This window comes from Vanacampus margaritifer, chromosome 1 (assembly GCF_051991255.1).
Source record: "Vanacampus margaritifer isolate UIUO_Vmar chromosome 1, RoL_Vmar_1.0, whole genome shotgun sequence".
NCBI lineage: Eukaryota > Metazoa > Chordata > Actinopteri > Syngnathiformes > Syngnathidae > Vanacampus > Vanacampus margaritifer.
The window spans coordinates 31109850-31123802 of record NC_135432.1 but is presented as its reverse complement, the minus strand read 5'-3'; the positions used below and the strand labels follow the sequence as shown (position 1 = coordinate 31123802).

Genomic DNA, 13953 nt, shown 5'->3' with positions numbered 1-13953 from the left:
GTCATTATGCACACACGAACTCTCATCCTCTGACTCGTGCTTCAGCTCAGACTCACAATGCCCTTGAAAAACAGAATATGACTTATTTTCAGGGTCCCACACTTGAACGCAACACATGAACTGGTGGGCAAAGTGCACGTAAGAGATCAGTGAATGAAATCCACCTCGATATTAGTCTGCCCAGATTTCAGCCCCATTATTGCAGCCTCCCTAATGTTACTGAGAACTTGTGGCTAAAGAGAGCTCTGGACAGCAAGAAAGTCTACAATGGCGTCTTACTGAGCTAGCGCCTGAGAGAAGAGCAACCAAATGAAAACCGTTTGGATGGGAGTGAATGAAAGACAGAGACAGGCGACAAGGGAGGGATTAGTCGAGTCATGCTTTGCTGAGGAGATGTCATTTGGTCAAATGGCATGACCAAAACTGGAGCCGTTTGGCTTCCGAAAAAAAGGGGGCGGGATCAGAGGCAGGCAACCCATGCATGCACACTACACGGAGGCAAGCAGGTCAATAGAAGGCATCCCAGGAAGAAATAATAATAATACATGACCCAAACAAATGGACTGAGTCTATGAAGCAAAGAAGGTGTCAGACCAAAAAGAAATGGTGTGTTTTGTTTCACAGTGCACATCATCACATGAAGAGTGGCTTGGAGACCAGCTGCTTCCAACTTACTTCCATATTGCTGTCTAGTGATCCTGCACTGCTGCGACGCCCCCGCTTGCCTGCCCGAGACATGCAATACCACAGATTAGAGATCGACAGCAACTCCGTTTAGGCGGCCTGCCGCTCCACTAGGGGGCAGCGCAGCCAATTGTGACTGTGAGTAAGGCCCCAGTATGGGCGGAAAGTGGCTAGACAGTCGGTACGCTGGCTGTTTCTCAATATGCGTTCTTGTGTACTCCGCAAACTTTGGACCACGTTGTGTTCCATTTCAAAGTCTAAGTCTTGCCGCTGACTCGTGCTGAGGTGACTTGGGGTTTTGCCAGCTATCCCAGGGTGCATTGCGTTTCATCTCGTCGTCTAAAAGGCTGTTCTCGGAGATCATTCTTGCCAACTGTTACTTCTTTTCAACGGTGGTATTGAGAAACAGCCACAAACCGCCACTGAGAAGTAGCATCCTTGCGCAGGTTACAATTTAAAGCGCATTTCTGGCTAAAGGCTCAGAATTTGAATTTAAACCCCCAATGGATGACGTCAGATCCCCAAATAAGGTTTCTTGCAGGTTACCAGCATCCCCCCTCCCCTCCCCCAAAGCTGTCTTGATTAAATGTGACCAGCTTTCAGTCCCAAATGACCAAAACAGCCTCAGTGACAGTCACAAAGGAGGGGATACATCAAAAGCAATACAGTGGCTGTTACACATGGGATGTACAGGCATAGAGAGGTCTGAGGGCTGTCGTTGGGCACACTCAGCCAATGATACATGACCAGTAATTACACATGGACAGGAAAATACCTGATGTGTATGGAAATAACGGTAAATACGACATGGAATGTAGTATGGCAGGAAAAAAGAAATGAAAGAACCCCCCGACAAGCAACATCCTGCATGGAAAACAAGGGCGAAAGGAATAAACTGATAACTGGACTGATCTATCACTTTGCATTACAGCGAGACAGACCCTGGATTGGATTTCATTTAGTTATCAAGGGAATCTCTTGATAACTTCACGTAGCTCTTTTTCAAAGAAATGTATCGTTGCGTCAAAGGGACAGCAGTGTTCAACATTGCTCCTCCTCCAATAGCAAGCCTCGACTAACTCTCGTTAGCCATCAGGGCAGATTTGGTTGCGTGACAAATACTCACGAGATGAAATGAGACACGATTGCGACTGAAACCATCATGAAAATATGCTTGGATGAAAGAAAATGCAAAGATGCAAAAGTGTTCAGGAAGAAATTAAAGTGAACATGAATGGACTTGCTCCTCATCTCATGGTCAGCGGTGAGGGCTGCCTGTCAATTTCATTCATCACAACAGAACAAAAAACAAAAAAAACAACTAACCTACTGTGAAACCAAGTTGAGATTTTTTATTTTTTTTAAATTGCTTTAACATATCATTATGAAGCAGGGTGTGTGTGTTATGTTATGTGTTACTGTGTTATGGCTACAGAATAATGACTACAAAAATTGCATTCATTGGCAAACTACTACAACCATCCTGCTTCTTGACTACAATTTCTAAAAAGAGAGGAGCCATACAAAGAATATGTGCTTCTTTGCTGTACAAATTGCCAGGCTTAACCGTTAACCGACTAATTTTCAAGCATATCTAACCCCCGCGATGTAGTTGAAACCGACTACAGATTACTATCGAGAAGAGATGACAGTTAGCAAGCAAGTCACCGCACACCAAGTGATGGAGCACATCTACCAATGAGCTGCAACTGAAAATGTATTCTGTGCTGTATTATTTTTGGAAAAAACTTGGCCACAAAGAGGAAAGGGGCAAAAATAAGGTAAGTGTGTGTGTGTGTGTGTGTGTGTGTGTGTGTGTGTGTGCGCGCGCGTGTGTGGTCGTCCTTGGAAAAGTGGGTATACTCTAAAATCTCTTACTTATATAATACGGTATATATTTTTCAAAGTAGTTTAGAAACAATGAGATGCAAGAAAAATCTGACATTTTCACTTTAATTTTCACAATAATAAAATGATCACGACCGGATTGATTTGAGCAGTTTGTAGTTGTTACTGGTAACACAAGCGGCCTGAATTAAAGTAAAATGAATTTGTCAAATGTAAACAAATATACAGCATAAATAATGTTGTAAAACAATATTTAGAGAACAATGAACAAAAATGATCAAAAACAGTCACTATTAGGTCCCAACATTGTTTTAGGCCGCATTCTTGTGTTTTAACTTTAAACTACTAGCCTAGCTAAAAAAAAAAAAAAAGTTCATGTCTGTAAATGTATAACCGGTGGCGCCCACCCTGGAGATCGAAACCACACCGCAAATAGTCTGCGGGTCGCGATCACCGCTCAGGACACTATTTGAAGGATCATTCACTGCTTCCGATTGGCTCATCAGTCCTCATGCGTAAAGTTAGCCAATCTAATCAACGAAGGCAGCGACTACCAGCCAATTAGAGGCCGAGGAGGGATTTAGAAGTGGGTATACGACGTATACTCGTGTATAACCTGGACTACACCACTGTAGCTGAGCATACTACATGTTTGTCTTAAGGATGTTAGCACACTTGCTCTGATAGTGTAATTCATTTGGTGAAATATCATTCAAAGCCTGCATCAAACAAGCAGGCCGAGAAGCATGCGAATTCTGGTGCAATCCGATTAACTGCAGCTCAAAAGTGAACAATGCACAGACTAAAGTATCAGACCAGCATTAAAATGGCAGCAAAAAAAAGCATAGCGGCATTACAATTATACAGAAAGATCAGCACAGGCATCAAGAAGCACGCCTCTTTGTGGCGTATCTCTGTCAGTGAGTGGAGAAACTCCAGGCTCTCTTAAAATGACATTTTAGAAGCCTTTTGTGATGGTAGAAAATTCATACACAACATACATGCACATCCCTTGTTAGAAAACATTGTTTTGAAAGTCGTGTGTCTTGTCACACAATACATTAGAAATACTGTCCGATTGGTTCAGACTTTATGCAAATTTATGAATCGTCTACGTAATAATGGCTTCCTATGAACAACAGGTAGTTTAACTGCCTAACTTTGGAAACAAGTAAAATGACAAAGCTCAAAGTGTCACCAAATGATTTCAAAGGACAACAGACAAATTTAGCTGCCTGATTGTGGAAAAGTGTCACTTTCTTAAACCAAGTCTGAGTAATATACGTGGTCGTTATTCGGTCTTGGTTTAGGAAACTTCAACTTCTGGTTAAGGTAACGCAATCCAGATGTTATTATTCCTTGTTACTCTTCTACCAGGCACAATATAACAATTAGTTTCGAACTTTATTTGTATTTGTCAGAGCAAGACCCACAACGATTTTGACGACATCCAAGATCATCCATGCTAAAGGTAACTGCGATCAAAAGTCGTGCTGCCATACCTGTTTTTTGTTCCCTACTATCAGTTGCAGCTTTCACCTACTCAAGTAGTGTTCAAGTGTGCAAATGTGCTGACATCTACTTAAAAGTCCTTATGGGAATTGCCTGTGCTACGGTATTAGCATTTCAGACCACTAAAAGTCATTTGTCTAGTACCATGAAAACACAATACAACCAACATTAAGTTCATAAAGGAAAAAAATGTCTGCTGTCACTTTAGGTCGCACGAGACATACATTGTAAACTAAAATGGGTGGGAGAGTGGATTTAAAGATTGGGGGGGGGGGGGGGGCTCTTAAGCCAATGTAGCGTGCAGTGAAAGAACATTTTGCTATCACGAATAAGTGGAGGACAGAGGAGGAGCTCTTTTTTGGTCTGTACCTGCTTCGGAGAGATCTCGCAGGGAGCTGCTGAGGGCGCTCCTCTTCAGCCCTTCGCCCATGGCGTAGGTGTCATCCAGACTTGCACGATTCATGCTGCCGTTTCCAGCCTCTTTCTTCAAGCCGGAGCTCTGCGACATGCTGGGCCTCACCACCCCCTTCTGCTTCTCAAGCTCGGCTGTGAAAAGGAGACAAAGAGCGCCGCAGCTAAGTGGCGGTAGCGTGTGTGCTCACTCAGTCATGATTCAAACTTATTAGACGTTGATTATTATAAAGTCTTATTTTGTCTCAATTGAAGTATTAACTCATTCACTGCCATTGACGACTATAGACGTAAAAAAATCATGTGAACTATTTCTATTTAACAATTTTTCATTTCATTTCACTTTTTATGAAAACCTTTTTTTTTAATTGTACATTAATAACAGATATAAAATTATCATGCAATTATTTATGATTAAACGGCCCTTATTTTATTATATATTGCTTTTAATTAGGTGTCAGGCTATTTTTTTTAAATTGTAATTAATCACATGACTTCACTAGTTAACTATTGACGATTAATCACAAATTTTATATCTGTTCTAAATTTACAATACACATTTTTTGCTAGGTTTTCATACTCTTGTTAGCAAAGGTGGATTAAAAAAAAAACTAATAGAAATAGTTTAAATGAATTTTTGACGTCTAAAGCCGTCAATGGCAGTGAATGAGTTAAGTGAATATCCAGAAAAAGTTCCCCTCTGGTAGCAATCATGTGAAGCCTACTTATTTTCACAACCTCAGATAAATGAGATAGGTAAGAGAAAGCGAAAAGGGGAGGAGAGTGGAAAAAAAACAGCAGCTTACATTCTATTCTGTATTTCTCCATTTCCTGAACCTCAGCAATGGACTCTCGCAGGTCGTCTGTGAACTTCTTGCGGTCCTGCGGGTTGGGCGCGTTAAAGTTGATGAGGACTTTGATGTCCGCACCTGGGATGGCTGACGTAAGTCTGATTCCATTTGGGTAATCTGCAGAAAGGGAGGCTTATTAACACACACACATCCTCGGTTTAAACTGAGTTGACTCCAAGTGGACCGAAGTTTGTTACTAGATCTGTGAGGACGGACTGATGTAAAATAAATCGTTAAAACATTTCTTGACTATAATATGTTATATGTACGGAAGCGTATTGCGTTTACTTGAAAAAAAAAACAACTCCTGTTTTTCTGACAATTTTTTGGGGGGGAGCTTTGTTTTTTTAAAAAAAAAATTTCACCTGTTTTTTCTGAATATTTTTTCTGTTTTACTGAAATTTTTTATCTGTCAAATCCCCCCGAAAAACAGGCTAAAAAAATATATTCAGAAAAACAGGAGGAAAAATTGATTCAGAAAAACAGGGATTAAAAAAAAATATATATATATATATATATTGAAAAAAACGGGAAAAAATTTTCAATAAAACGGAAAAAATTTTCAATAAAACGGGGAAAAAATATTCAAAAAAACAAAGCTCCCCAAAAAAATTTGTCAAGCGAATGCAACACGCTTCCATATATATGTGACCTCACTAGCCTAAACATGACATTCTTATTAATATTACATTTGTGAAGTATGAATTATGCAGCAAAATCCAGCTGCGGCCATTTTGACACTTGCTGTCGACTTCAGATGATGTCACAGTTGCTCAGGCAACGACCAATCACAGCTCACCTGTTTTCTAAAGATGAGCGCTAAGTTGCAAAATGGCCGCCGTCTGATATTGATAAAAACTGCTGGATTTTGCTGCTTAAAGGGTAACACAACAGGAAGTCAGACTCTTGCTCCACCCCTCACTAAGATTTGAAATCGGCGTTCAAAGGGGGTGTTGCCTGGAGGACAGTTGGGTTGCGAATGGGGAGAAGTTTGGGCGTGGTCTGGCTGTGATTGACAGCAGCAATTCGATAAGAAGCCATTTAAGGAGCCGTGTACGAGAATGAGCCGGTGGGTGGTGGGGCGACTACATCATGCGACACAAGTGACGTAGTTTTTAACTTCTCATGTCATTAGAGGACAAAAAGTCAAATTGTGTTTGACCTTAACATGGGCACCAAATACATGTTTTTTTGCCCCAAATTCAAGCTTTAAACAAACATGCACTAAAATGTCAAAATAATGAGCAGGATATGTAGAAGGCATTTGTAGACACCAATTTATACGGCTTATCAGCAAAAAAGAAAAAAAAGAAACAAAAGTTGATTTAGTGTTGACTTACTCTTTAACTCATATTCCACTAATGCAATATTAACCATAATACAGTTATTTAGACTAGTGGGGCTGCATAGAACATAATATTGTTAAGACATTTTTTGGGGGGTTGACTTCCCTTTAACCTAATAAAACACATTAAAACAAAAACACCAAAATGATGATCTCATCTCAATTTCCTAAAAAAATCAACACAAAATTTATATGATGTACTTGCAGGAAGCCATGACTTGTCGTCATGGCAACATTGAACCTTCCATCTAATGGAAGAGCATTTAATTTTTCTGACTTGTCACCTTGTCGCTAGATGAACCAAGGTAATGTGTAAATAACAATCTTCTGATATATAAAAAAAATGGCATACAGTAAATCATTTAATGAATGAATGTTCTACCTAATAATACAATAACAGTTACCCTTTAACCCTTAAGATCAGAGGTGCCCAAGTCCGGTCCTCGAGAGCCCCTATCCAGCTTTTTGTTTTCCATGGTTCCATCCTCCAACGCAGCTGCAGCCAATGATCAGCTCATCAGCAAGCTTTGCAGAAGCCCGATAACAATCCTGATCACGAATCAGGTGTGTTGGTGGAGAAAAACGTGGAGAACAGGCTGGATAGGGGCTCTCGGGGACCGGACTTGGGCACTCCTGCTTTGGAATTAACTATTATAGCAGTCCGTTTGCTTTTTTAGTTTTTTCTCTCTCGACGTAAAGCTCCGCTCCTCCGTTTTCAGAATCCGTTGGAATTCAGTTGCTAGCGCTAATGGTTCCGGAGTTACGGTGATTTGAAAAACATACGTATTTTCCTGTCGGGGACAACAGTTTCGTATTTTGAGGGTTAAGACTGTGAGCATGGGTTTTTGATTTACTTGGCAGGTATAGTACTTTGTAAAATGCATCACTGCTGCAAGAATATAAACAATGGCAGCCCCGGAAGAGAATAGAGTAGATGGTGAACTGGATAACAAGTCTTCAATTAAGCGCAAAAAAACGGCTGCAGCCATGGCTATGGTTAGAAGTATCTGAAGCCCTGTAAAGAATGGTAGTCTTCAAAGGAGCTGCCATGGATGTTGCTATAGCCCAAATTTTATCACCCGATTACCAGTTTGACGGTTTACAGTGGTTTAAAAAAGTCAAGGTTCCAGTAACTGCTAATATTGGCTGTCAGCAGTAAAGGTGAGGGGACAAAGGGACAAACGGGGCACAATATGATTGGCTGCTTGTAGAGTTGAGTAAACGAGACAGATTTTTCAAGTTTGCCTCCAATTAACTTGTTTTTTTTGCCAAGCAGAGAGAAGAGGAGTAAGTAGTTACGGGATGGTGGAAAGAGGGAGCAAAATGGAAGAGACACTGTGCAAACACATGCCCTTTTTGCTTTGTTCATTAATTTGCTTAAAATAAAATAAAATGGCAGCGAGTACTAGTTAGCCCGAGGACAACATGAGTAGCCCACGGGTCTGCTCTAAAAATAGACCACCAGTGTTGGAACACTGTGACTTACTAAGAAGAATTCAAACAGAAAAAAAAAATAACACAGTAGCGACTTATTTTAACATGCTTTCTTCTGTGCCATATACTTTTTTCCCCTCTAAAATAAAATAGATTGTGTTCAATTGCACAAAAAAAAGGCAGATTTTATTTCTCAAAATATATATTAAAAAAATAAGTAATTTTAAAGCTGTAAATTTACATATTTTTGCTTACGGTTATCATACTGTCAGAATCTAATCTTTCCACATGCCGAGTTGATTGGTCTCCAGTGGGTGTGACAAACTACTTTCATCCAATGACATTCCAAACATACACTTTTCCTTTCCTCCCTTTTCCATTTCCCAGATGACCGAACAACTCGATGATCGGAGCTCAAACTGAATCAAAAGGACTTACACTGGTTTTCAAACAGCATGACTTGCATCCCATAGAGAGAGAAAGACTGTCTGAAGCTGTATGTCACCGAGTTCTTCTTCTTCTGAAAAATCTTTGTCACCTAAAAACACAAAGCGTCAATCAGGTGAGAATTGGCCGATGGCAAAGAAGGTTTGGAGAGGAAATTGGAAAAGGGATGAGGGGGAAATTTACCACAAGTAGGTCATTGAACAGAAAGATCTCCCGCTGATGCAGGCCCAGTTTTTGGAGCTTGTTTGGATCTGGCACTTCAAAGAGGCGGCAGTAACACACCAAGCGGCGATGAGGCAGCGATAGAACCTTCCGGTAAGAAAAACAAACAGATCAGTACACCACAGTGGTCACTGTAGTCAAATAGGATGAATAACTAAATATGAGATCAATAGTAGTAGTATAGATTGGGTTCGGATAACTTACACATCCCAGGCCATGATGGAGTGATCCGATCTAAAAAAGCAAAGCCCCCCCAAAAAAAGGTTAATAGCATCAAAACATAATCTGCTTATGCCCATTTCTAAAACTCACTGCTTTGCACTGTTAGCGGAAGGACACGAGGGAGCGTGCGAGGATGGTGGACACGAAACTAAACGACCCCCAGAAAATGTACTCAGCATGCGGCATTTGATGACTATCATATTATTGTATTAGCATTTTCGAAAGCGTAGTGTGCTTTTGGGACAATCCCGCCACCAAGTGCGATGAGCGATTAGTTTGAGCTCATCCAGTCGTTAGTGGTGCAGCTGATTTCATCCCACTGGAAAGCAAGTACTCAGTAGAAGACAAAGCTCTCCTAGAGGCGGCATTATTTATTTACACTGTTGCATGCTGGAGACACCATCGTCTACACAATCATTTGGAAATGCAACCTGGGGGCTGAAACTTTGATCATTAAAGCACAAAAACGAAATGACAACCGGCTGGTGAGTCAGTTGGCACGGCAGTCTTTTACAATTTAAAACGGCTCTCTCCCTGAGGTACAGATGATAATGTGCACAGGTTTTAATTGGACAAAAGCACCGGGTGATATCTCTGGAGGGCTGTGGGTCTAAAGGTGTGAAAGGTGGCATTATTACCTTTTTTTGCATACCTACTTTGATGAAAAAATGTATTTCAATTCAGGGAAAATTTTAGAATAACCATTAAAGTGATTCTACAAGATTAGCTGACTCATCGTTAACCTAACCTGTCTGTGTCTTGAACTGACAAACTTGAAGACGCTACTTACTGGTTTCTTCCCGACAATGAGCTTCTCAACCTTCTGGACCTGCGACACATGGTCTTCATTGGTCTTCAGTTCTCGCTTGCGGATCCTCTCATAGATTCCAACCAAAGTCTCTCTGGGTATATCCTCACCGTCATCCACACCTGATACACAAACAAACCAATCAATAAGAGATGGAATTATGAATGAATTGGAATAATTGATATTTGCTGCCTGGAGGAACTGGACATTTTATTGGGAGGATTTTGTCAGTGCATGAGTCACGAAATTTAATCACAAAACCTTGAAAACACAGATTGTAGCTCTCTATAATGTAATAATTTCCCACAATTGTAAAACATTTTGCACATAATTCCATCAAAATAAACCCCAATAATGTAATAACTTTACCAACAATAAAAAATCCTGACCAATATCTTAATAACATTTTTACCAATAATGTAATACTTTTTTACTTTATTTGGGATATTTCATTTTTTTAATGTAAAACATCCATCCATCCCTCATCTACAGCTTATCCGGGGTCGGGTCGCGGGGGCAGCATCTTTAGCAGGGAAGCCCAGACTTCCCTCTCCCCAGCCACTTCAGCCAGCTCCTCCGACGGGATCCCAAGGCGTTCCCAGGCCAGCCGAGAGACAGTCTCTCCAACGTGTCCTGGGTCGTCCCCAGGGTTTCCTGCTGGTGGGATATGCCCGGAACACCTCCCCAGGGAGTTGTCCAGGAGGCATCCGAACCAGATGATTGAGCCACCTCAACTGGTTCCTCTCAACGCGGAGGAGTAGCGGCTCGACACTGAGTCCCTCCCGGATGACCGAGCTTCTCAACCTATCTCTAAGGGAGAGCTCGGCTACCCTGCGGAGGAAACTCATTTCAAGCCGCTTGTATCCGGGATCTTGTTCTTTCGGTCACGACCCACAGCTCGTGACCATAGGTGAGGGCAGGAACGTAGATCAACCGGTAAATCGAGATGTTTGCCTTTCAGCTCAGTTCCTTCTTTACCACTACGGACCGATACAGAGTCCGCATCACTGCAGACGCTGCACCGATCCGCCTGTCGATCTCCCGCTCCAACCTTCCCCCACTCGTGAACATGACCCCAAGATACTTGAACTCCTCCGCTTGGATAAATGTATTGTAACTAATATAAATATTAATAAATATAAATTCATAAATAATAATAAACTAATAAATATTAATTAATGTAAAACAGATTTGAGAAACTAAGACTGACACTAAGACATTTGTCCAATTTTGGTGTTAAATGTTTCAGAGTTGATTTCAGCCCCCAAAGTGTATTTTTAACACTGTCTGATTTAAATGGAGGTCAGTGTTGGAATTATTTAATAATGTAATAAGGTATTGCATTTTCATGTTATTTTAACTCATTTGCTCCCAAAAATGTATAAACACGTTATTTAAAAAAAAAAATGATGTGGTCCCAAAAACTAATTTATACGTTTTCTATGTTTTTTTTTTATGCTAGAGCATACAGAAGGCTTTGACCTGAAGAGGTCGCTTAAAGCAATGGTAGTTATTACAAAAAAAGGCCAGCAGGTGGCAACAGAGTATAAAAGATCAGCCAGGGCAATGTTGCAAAAAAGCTCTTTTCCCCAGTGTTTTAAACAGATTTGTGAATAATGAGGAAACTTAGCTATATTCTAATGCTAATTGCAGCGAAACGGAAACAGATAAAAAAATATATTTTTTCCTGATGAAAGAAGAGATTCTAATCTTTCTTTTGGTAGGTTCCATGTTTTTAGCAACACAATAATAACGTGGACCTTGCAAAATCAGTCCAAAATCCAGTAAAACAGCCGTGAGTGAAGGGGATTGCTTCAGTGAAAATGGCCGCGCGTGAATGAGTTTATATTAGTCAGAATTTTTTAATTATATTACTGGTAAAATTATTACAATATTACTTTTTGATTAGTTGGTCCTTCTCAAATGGGGCAGGCCTTTCTGACGGGGCACAGTATGATACTTTTTTCTTTTCTTTTGCTAATAAAATGTAATTGCACATCCAGAACAGTAGGTGGCACTCATTGTCAGAGTGTGTGCAAGGAGTATTAGCTCCTCTTCAGAGGTGTACTTACAAGTAGAACAATTCTATAGAGTATAGACAAATTGTACTACTTATAGTCGCGGCAGAGAGTCAGGTGTGTGTGAAATATTTTCTTCAATTCCATTTTCAGGCATTACAGTAATTTCTGGACTATAAGGCGCACCTGACTATAAGCGGCGCTAGCTAAATTTGGGGAATACTCAAGTTTGTTATACATATAAGCCGCACCAGACTTAAAGCCGCAGGTATTTTTAATGTTACCGCACCGGTGGTTCCCGCTACTTTCTCTTTCATGAGGGCGCAAATTGTCTCGCTCTCGTTCTGTCTTTCTTACTGTATTTGGGCTCATTTGGTTTGTTGTGCTCTGCCTGATGCTCATGCGGTTCCTTTATAGTGCGCCCCCTTGTGATCTGATGGATAAGCCGCACCTTTGTATTAGCCGCAGGGTCGAATGCAAGTGAAAAAAGTAGCGGTTTATAATTCAGAAATTACTACATACTACTACATTTTCAGGAAATTATTACATTATAGGGTGCTACCCAGGTTCCTCAAGCATCAGTAGGTCTCCTGCTTTGACATAGAACCACTCCCTAAATTATTAAACATTGGTGAAAGGGCACCTGGGTCATGTTGCTTCATTTTATTTTTAAATCCAAAGATTTTTTTCTGGATTTTATTTAAAAAAAAAAGTAAAATCTAAAAAAACTCCTATTGTATTGTGATCTTGAAAAATCTCAAGAAAGATGCGTGCGGCCTGTAGATTACTGGCAACTGGCAAGGATTAAGTAGATGGAGGCCAAACAAAGATCTCTTGCCCTGCATGTTTTGCTTGTTGTACCTTTCAGTAAATTCCGATTCTTGCACAAATGTTTCTTTTTTTTACCTCTTAAATTCTTGATGAAATCCTCCAGCTTCATCTTCCTCTCAGGTTTGACGTTGGGGCTGTACATGTCTGTGTTGAGGAGGATGATGGCAAAGGCCAGGATGAAAATGGTGTCAGGGTTCCGAAACTGCCGCACCACTGTAGGGTTGCAGATGCAGTAGCGCTGGCTGGAGAGATGACATGACACGGTATGAGATTACTTAATGCAGGGGGAAATGATGTGAATAGTGAGGAAATGTACTCAATATTGCTTCAAGAAAATAGGAAGTATGTTGGTTCCTTGTTTGTATCAATACCTTTGTGGAGGAACACCAGTGACAATGGTAATAACACTTTAGTGAGCTGTGTGGTTTTACATCACAATCAAGCTAATCCACATTATATTGTGAGCATGAGTGCTGTGCCGCGGTCTTATAAAAGTGTGCGTGTCAGTGCACCTGAAGGCTTCGATGAGTCGCTCCACCTTCTGGGCCTCTCCCTGGACACGGATGTGGTTCTGAAATTTCCTGAGGGCTTCATCCAGCTCCATGCTCTGGAAGTCCATTTCATCTACCACACAGCTGCACAGCACACACACATACGGAGAGATAGAGCACAAAATATACAAGGTTATGCACACAACACAGAGGAAACATACCAGTCTCATATAACTATAACTTTTATCACATTACATGTCCTGCAAAACAATGTAATGTTTGCAAAAGAGAAGGTCACAATTGCATGACTGGCAGGCTTCAATCAATTAGTTACAGAAATCACAAGATTTTTTTTTGACCGCCACTTGAACTTAAGTGAAGCAATGATGCGCCTCATCTTTTGATTTTGAGAAGATTTATAACAAATCAGAAGTATGACAAAATGTCATTTTAAATATGAGAAAAATACATGCATATGTACATATGTTTTTATTGAACCAATGTACAACATTAGTATTCTAATATACTGTATGTCTGCTGTGCTAGGTAAATGGATAAATTGTATTGTGTAGATACTACTCAATGCTTTCACAGTGTCATGTGACATACTCACTCCAAAACATCCCTGTTGAACTGTTTCTGTCTATTTCCTAGGAACTCTCCGATCATCTGCCGGCTCAGGCCTTTCCTTTGCAGCAAGAAGTGAGCCACACCGACCGGTGTGTCAGGGATGAAGCCTCTCTCGGTCAAATATTGGATGCCCTTCTCTGGCTTCCTGATAAATATGCAGAGAATATATATGTATATATTAATACGTGAAATCCATTCA

General features: G+C 40.6%; 1 protein-coding gene across 5 annotated transcripts in view; it reads right to left on the bottom strand.

Moving 5' to 3' along the window:
• iqsec1b (IQ motif and Sec7 domain ArfGEF 1b) overlaps window positions 1-13953 on the bottom strand; it is a 122370-nt gene that overhangs the window by 4603 nt on the left and 103814 nt on the right. For 4 of the 5 annotated variants that reach the window (XM_077547947.1, XM_077547955.1, XM_077547966.1 and 1 more), the window contains 10 exons: window positions 13738-13899; window positions 13146-13268; window positions 12709-12875; window positions 9767-9906; window positions 8959-8988; window positions 8716-8841; window positions 8524-8623; window positions 5262-5423; window positions 4414-4590; window positions 676-725 (listed from right to left, as the gene is read on the bottom strand). In XM_077547947.1, the coding sequence (XP_077404073.1) occupies window positions 676-725; window positions 4414-4590; window positions 5262-5423; window positions 8524-8623; window positions 8716-8841; window positions 8959-8988; window positions 9767-9906; window positions 12709-12875; window positions 13146-13268; window positions 13738-13899 (1237 nt within the window). The remainder of the gene's footprint in view (window positions 1-675; window positions 726-4413; window positions 4591-5261; window positions 5424-8523; window positions 8624-8715; window positions 8842-8958; window positions 8989-9766; window positions 9907-12708; window positions 12876-13145; window positions 13269-13737; window positions 13900-13953) is intronic. The other variant, XM_077547985.1, reaches the window with a different exon arrangement.